General features: G+C 36.2%; 1 protein-coding gene across 1 annotated transcript; it reads right to left on the bottom strand.

The window, feature by feature from the left end:
- Positions 1-205: 205 nt before the first annotated feature.
- Positions 206-6,234, bottom strand: LOC141333924 (uncharacterized). The gene is made up of 2 exons (XM_073839081.1): positions 6,098-6,234; positions 206-4,606 (listed from the first exon to the last, which is right to left on the bottom strand). The coding sequence occupies exon 2, from the start codon at positions 4,544-4,546 to the stop codon at positions 3,644-3,646; it is 903 nt and encodes a 300-aa protein (XP_073695182.1). The 5' UTR covers positions 4,547-4,606; positions 6,098-6,234; the 3' UTR covers positions 206-3,643.
- Positions 6,235-7,747: the final 1,513 nt, after the last annotated feature.

The raw sequence follows: 7,747 nt of genomic DNA, 5'->3' as shown, positions 1-7,747 counted from the left end.
CTAAGACCAGCCTAGGCTGGTATTAGCTGTTTTTTCAGCAGGGATAGACAATATTAGAAACCTAACTGCAACTTACTCTTACTTAAACTAAGCCTGAAGATACTGTGAAAATCTTTATTGTGTGATTTCTGTAGCTTTTCTAGCTAAAATGGCATTTCAAATGGTTAAATGTGTTTTTTATGTATTAATAGTCAGGACACTTGCATGCATCTTTCAGTATTTACTTTGCACATTTTTTTTTATTTGTACACAGGATTGTGCAGTAGGTTAAAGGTGAAGGGGTCATTTCGGGGAGGAACAATGATCAACAAGTGCTTCACAGGGTTTCTGCAGATATGAACAAGTGAAATTTAAGACTTTTTAAGACCTTTTTAATACCACCTTTTATGAAATTTAAGACCGAAACCTGTAATGGAAATAGATATTTTCATAAATAAAATTTATTACTACGATATACAGTGAACTTTTCATATCAGCAGATACTATTCCACACAAACTATTCCCATAAAAGTACCACTAGAAATATCTGATGTAAAGAAATTCTGAAGCAATATTTTCATCAGTGCTCTATTAGCTTTTACATCTTAAATCTGCATATTTGATTTACCTTTATAAAGGCCTTTTTTTTTTTACTTTTGAAGTGTATGCATTACCTTTGAAATTTATTTTATGAATTTATCAATAAATTCTAAATGGCTGTTAGCAGTGAGATTACATAATTTACACTGCAAAATTAAAAGTGAGATTAATGTTTTAAATACATTTATTGATTTATAAATATATACATTAGAAATGTTGGGTGTGGAGGCATACTTTTAAACACACTAAACTACCAGCAGGTGGCGGTAAGTCACTTCATGAGCGAGTTATTTCAACTGATTCGAGAAAAACGCTAAATCAAAGCAAAATGTTGCTAGGAGAACGCTTCTGCTGCGATCCTTGTTTGGAACTATTTCCGTTGGTGAAACAGAACAAAACAGTAAATATTTTGTCTAATATGTAAGTAACTACTTGACTAACTACTTGTTTATTAAGCTACAATTAATGTAACATTTGTAATTGTGATTGCAATATTCAGCAAAAAGCTCACTTGGTATATTACTGAACTATATCATGTTATAAATAAACTATACATTTGAAATTTTTACCTCAGTGTGTTTCTTTAGAGTGCTGTTACGCTCATTTGTATTAAAGTATGTCACAAATAGACCAGAAATACACTATCCATTATCAATTTCTGTTTACGTTGAAAGTATTAAAATATGAATCTTTCTTGCCTTTCGATGCTTCGCTAACGTTAGTTGTTTTTGTCACTTCAGTTTTAATCGGGCGGTTTGTTCGGTCGGGCAAGTAAAAAAAAAAAACATTTTAAAAGTATCTCGATGGCTGGCGATCAACTAGCTCGACCTATAATTGTTTTTATTATTGAGAACATTACATACAGAAAAAGGTAGTTTGGCCTGTATTCTGCTACTGCGATTCTGTCTGAAGACACAGTAACTTCCACAGAGGGAGGGAAAAAAAATCTACAGTTGTTAGCAACTGGCCCTATATTCAGTTTTTTTTTTTCAAGCTAAGTATCGCTGAACTTGCACTTCCCCATAGCTAAAACGTTAAATCCATTTGACTTCTGCGGTACAATCCGAGAGAGACTCGCGCCAATAACAGAAAGCTGATTGGCTATTGCATGCTGGTCTCATTTGTAGTTTAAATACAGCAAATTATATTTGGAATAGTGAAATAAAGAACTACAACACCACGGAAACAACAAAAAGAGAATTTAAATGAGCTTTAGAGGTAGCGTTACATGGACATCGGAAAAATAAGACCTGTGTAAAATTATTTAAGACCTAGAACAGCGAATTTAAGACTTTTTAAGACCCCGCGGAAACCCTGGCTTCAGTTTCGGATCATTCCTATAGCGTTCAAGCAGCAACTCTTTATCTCTTTGCTCCTTCTCCTTCTGCATTTATTTATCTTTTTTGGCCCTCTCTTCTGGCCAGATGAACAGAAAGCGTGACACTTTTCTTGTTCTCTGTGGCTCTTCCTGGACACCCACGTGGTGCTGGCTCTCATTCTTGGGACCTTTAGTAGAGATTACACAGAACAGCTCTATCTTGTGCTCATCCATCTCCTTTTCTGAGAGGCTTCATCCAAATGGCCTTGTGTGGATTTGGAGTCTTCCATTTTCATTGGGGTCATCTTTATCTTCCTCAAATCCCTGGACCTCCACCATTTCACTCTCCCACACTTCCTCCAGCGTATCACTGTCACTCTCCACACAAGCAGCCATTCTTGGATTTATTTCAGCCTCCATTAGTCGGGGGTGTTCAGACTTGGGTAGATCACAGACCTGGGCAGCGTTTCCCAAAAGCATCGTAAGCTTAAGTTGATCGTAGCTCCATTGGTTTCAACGGTACGATGTACTTAAGCTTACGATGCTTTTGGGAAACGCAGCCCTGGACGGTCTTCCCTGTGTACTCCACATACTCTTTCTCCTCATCCTCTATGTCGATGCGCATAAGTTGTGGAGGCGACTTAAACTGGGAAAAAGTAGACAGCTGAGGCTTCACAAGGCAGGGAGGACACACTTTAGGTGAAGAACATTGCAGAGCAACAACTTTATCAGATGCAGGAGTGGAGCTTGGAGGAACCATCAGTCGTTTGGGAGGACTCACTTGGGAGCATCAGAGAGAAAACTGTCCATCAAGTTCTAGAATGGGATGTGGAGAAACTAATTCAATGTCTTACTTGCAGTTTCTTTTCTTGCAGTTGTGAAATTTACAAGCAAGTTCTGAGTGAAAAGTGTTTCTACATCAATTTGCTTTCAGTGCAAGCTCAGGTACCTGGTGGGTTGTCTTCCTGCACTTTCTGTTTTTGGCAGTGAAGTCGAAGGCCTCACTCTCACCCGTCTTTGTCAACAGTGCCCATGGAAGTTACTCAAGTGCCAGCGTAAGCAAAACTATCAAAAAGTTGTCTAAATATCCTTCTAAACTGTGGCATTGTAAACACAGAATGCTGCAAAGTAATACTTTTAAGTTGTTAAACTTTTAATGACTTTTTAAAATTAGTTTTATATAATAAAAATAAAAATTACATAGTCAATGTTAGTTAGGCTGGTCTTGGTTGGTTTTAGAGGGGCTGAAGACCAGCTTAAACCATTGTGAAATTATTATATTTATTATTATAGAAATGAAGAAATTAATTATTAACCATAGGCGATGCTGTCTGTGCTGATTGTGTTTACTAAGACTGAATTTATGGCAAGAAAATCTGATGTGAACTTCATCATAAACTACAGATCAACTATCAAACCAATCCCATGCCCTTGTGTGATGATTCAGCAAAACATTTAATAAGGCTGTAATTTAATTTCATCTTCTTTGCTATTGTCGTCAAAGTGTGCTCTGAAAGATCTATACCTATATCTTCAAATGTTGTGTAGGAGGAACCCTTGAGTTATTAAAATATTCATCAAATCTAGAAACAAGAGCCTTTAAATTGAGATCAGATGTCATACAAATATAAAGATGTTTAGGGGATTGGTAAGTTTGAAAATGAGTATATCCCTTTTAAAATAATTCTATACCTGTAGATACCTGAAGAAACGAGAAGGGGTTGATACAAGTAATCATTGTGTTTTCTAAACCTCATCACTAGAATGAATTTGCAAATGATGTTTCAGGTCGCTTTGATATGTGAAACTCTCCTCACACTGAAGACACTTGTAAGGTCTCTCTCCTGTGTGTATTCTCATGTGAACCTTTAGGTTTCCTTTAATCGTGCAACTCTTTCCACACTGAGGGCAGGTGAAGGGCTTTTCTCCAGTGTGAACTCTCATGTGATTCTCAAGGTTTGCTTTGTATGTAAAACTCTTCCCACAGTGATGACACATGAAAGGCTTTTCTCCGATGTGAATTTTAACATGATCCTCAAGGTGATTCATGTCTGTGAAACTCCTTTCACACTGATGACATTTAAAACTGTTCTCTCTTGAATGAAGCCTCATGTGATTATTAAGGTTAACATTATTTCTGAAACACTTTCCACACTGATTGCATGTGAACGGTTTCTCTCCAGTGTGACTTCTAATGTGAATCTTAAGGTTTCCTTTAATGGCGAATCTCTTTCCACACTGAGGACAGGAGTAAGGTTTCTCTCCGGTGTGAATTCTCATGTGGACATTAAGGGTTTTTCTGTGTATGAAACTCTTCCCACACTGATCACATCCATGCGGTCTCTTTCCAGAGTGAGTTTTCATGTGGACGTTAAGGGTTTTTTTCTGTGTAAAACTCTTTGCACACTGAGTGCATACGAATGGCTTCTTTTCAATGTGAGTTTTCATGTGGATTTTAAGGCTTTCTTTACGATTGAAAATTTCTCCACACACTTGGCAGGTGAAAGAGCTCTCTCCAATATGAGTTACCAAGTGGGGATTGAGGTTTGTAGTTTGTTTTTTTTTTAGGGTTTTTTGGTGGGGAATTCTCTTCAATTTGAAAGCAACCAATTGGTTTATCTTTGATATTGAAATCGTGATATTTCTCATTCTTATCTTTCTCTTCTGTTTCCTTCAGTTCTTGACTCTCCTCTTTCAGTGCCATCAGGTCTGAGGTAAAAAGAAAAAAAAATACTAGTTAACACCAGTTCAACGGCACAAAGCAACAGACATAAACATTTAGACTAGTGCTAACAATAGACTAAAAGAAACTTTTCAGTAATTAAAGGGATAGTTTCACCCAAAAATGAAAATTTGATGTTTATCTGCTTACCCCCAGGGCATCCAAGATGTAGGTGACTGTTTCTTCAACAGAACATAAACTAATATTTTTAATCATCATCCGACTTGTTACATGTGAACTCTCTGGCGTAGTATACGCAAACGGCGTAAGGGGAAATCTGTGAAAAATCTTTTAGCTTTAAATGGGTTTGAACAATCAGGATAAGCGCAAGTAATTACCATTTTGAATAGCCGCTGTACCCACAATCTCTGTGCTCTGTGTAAACAATGAGTGTTGTATACATGCGACAGATCGCTTCCGGCGTTTGCGTATACTACGCCAGAGCGCTACACGTGTAACAAGCCGGATGATGAGCTCGTGCTCAGGACAGATGGACGTGGCTGTGTATCAAAGGTAAAAAATTATATAAATCCTGTTCAGTTTCTCGCAAAAAACGATCGTTTCGTGTCTTAAGACATCAATGTATCGTCACGAGCCGCAGGGTGTAATTTGGATTTGTCTGTGCATGTGCTTTTTTTTACTTTTAAAGGTTTGGTGCCCATCCACTCCCATTATATGGCTGACAGTCTGTACCTGTTTTCATTAAAAATCTATGTATGTGTTCTGCTGAAGAAACAAAGTCACATACATCTTGGATGCCCTGGGGGTAAGCAGATAAACATCAAATGTTCATTTTTGGGTGAACTATCCCTTTAATCACATATTGATATAATATATTTATATTGTCATAATTTCACAACAAACATTAGACCAGACGACACACAAGGGAACAAACAGGAACTTATACTTATAAAGGATAATAAACACAACAGGTGCGAGAAATCAAACAATCAAACTGAACAAGAACAGAAAGTGACCAAATATGAAAAAACAGGAACTGAAAATGAACAACATTGACAGTATAGGTTTCGCTTTAATGCTGCATTCCCAGCCTGGTCTCATTGTTTATAAAACATACATTTTTCAATGTTTCGACTGATGCTAAAACATGCAATTTTCACTTATTACACTGTTTAAAGCAGTTTTTAATAAATTACTAATTTAGTTATTAGAATTTTTATTTCATTGATAAATGATTTACATTTTTAGACCCCTTAGCCTAACCCCAAACATAGCCATTTTATAATGAATATAAAAATATGTACAGTATAAAAAAACACGACAGACAAGTGCAATCACAATAACTTTTTTTTTGCAGTACCAAATATTTCAAATGACAATGCATTGCAGTCACAGTCTTCTCTGACACAATAGTTTTATATGAGGTGCAGAGCTAAATGTAAGGGTGTTTTCTGTCTTCTGTGGTACTGGACAATTTAATCAAATGAGTGAGTTCAGCTTTGAGAATGAAAACCAACCTGTTTGTTCCTCAGTATCTTCATGTTTGACTTCAATCCTCATGTCTTCACTCTCCTCTTTAATAAACGCCATCTTTCAAATCATGTGTCATGTGGATCTCAGCTGCTTCTTCAGGAGTTTTTCTGTCTTTGGACACTTCGTCCTGTTTAAGATTAGATTAATTAACAGAAAAAAACAAACAAATACAAACTGCATTTTTAAATGCAGAAACAATCTCTGGGTGTGTCTCAATCAGTTCTAGTTCAGTTGTCAGCACAGAAAACCTAGCATTCAAATTAATAAAATAACTCAAATGATATAGCCTAAAATGCTACCGTTTGTATTAGTATGTACTGTTATGTAGGTTACATTAATTCATTCACGTTCATAAAAACATTTGATTTATTATTATTTATTTATTATTGCTTTATTATATTGATTTATAAAAGTTGTCATTACAGGTGTTACATGCTCGTTGTTTTGAGCAGCAGGAGTCGTCAGTGAGCTCTGATTCGAGTGATTCAAAACAGTGAATCATTTTGCGATGCGATTGATTCAGTTTCTGAGTGAATGAAACTAAACGTTTCTGTTAGTCCTGTGCACATGCTGTTTACACGCATAAAATAAACTTCATTATTACCACTAAATAAGTCTTCGCAGTGTTACATTGGTTAAAATTCTGTACACATTTATATATAAGTCTCAAAATGAGTTTTATTTATTTAAACACCATAAATGAATAAAAGCACACACCTTCCTTCAGCTGAAACACAGATGCAGGAGTGCGGCGCAGCCTTATGACGTCACATCTTCTTCTTCTTCTTCTTCTTCTTTAGGTTTATTGGCGGTTGGCATCCAACATGGTGCATTACCGCCACCAACTGTTGTGGGTGTGTAGTATCAGTGGGGACTTAGACGTATTGTATTAAATAATAATAAAAAAAAAAAAAAAAAAAAAAAAAAAAAAAAAAAAACTTAAACTTTTAAATTCTCTCATATAATCTAGTTGACTTTAGAAATGTCATAACATGCTTCCATACTGATGGTTTAACTGCAGAAAAGGAAAGCAAATCTTCTACTGCTAGTCCAGTGTATCCTAACGCTTTGATGTTATCTAGCAGGACTTCCCTCTCAGCATTATACGCTGGGCAGTCTATTAAAACATGCATTACGGTTTCTGCTTGATTGCATGATGAACATTGACCATTATTATGTTTCCCTATAATGTTGAGATTATAATTAAGGTTAGTGTGCCCTATTCTCAGCCTTGTGATTATTGTTTCCCCCCTTCTACTCCAGTTACCCCGTCTTTTAGATGGAACTTGTTGCTGAATCTTATGAAGGAACCTCCCCTTTGAGTTTGTATGCCATTGTTTTTGCCATAAATTGTTTACTTTGGCTTTAATTATAGTCTTAATTTCATTTCTACTTAATGGCACATCTAGCTGAATTGAATTCAAACTAAGGGCTTTTTTGGCCAGGGAGTCCACAACTTCATTGCCATCCACTTCTACATGTGCTGGAACCCAAATAAAACACACAGATGTATCCCTATGACTCAGTCTATATAGGCTCTGAAAAATTTCATACACTAAGTCAAGTCTACATGAAGATTGGAGGTTTAAAATACTGACCAATGCTGCCATAGAATCTGAACAGACAACAAACTT

Source organism: Garra rufa, chromosome 4, assembly GCF_049309525.1.
Source record: "Garra rufa chromosome 4, GarRuf1.0, whole genome shotgun sequence".
Classification (NCBI taxonomy): domain Eukaryota; kingdom Metazoa; phylum Chordata; class Actinopteri; order Cypriniformes; family Cyprinidae; genus Garra; species Garra rufa.
This window is presented reverse-complemented; position numbering and strand designations above follow the sequence as displayed.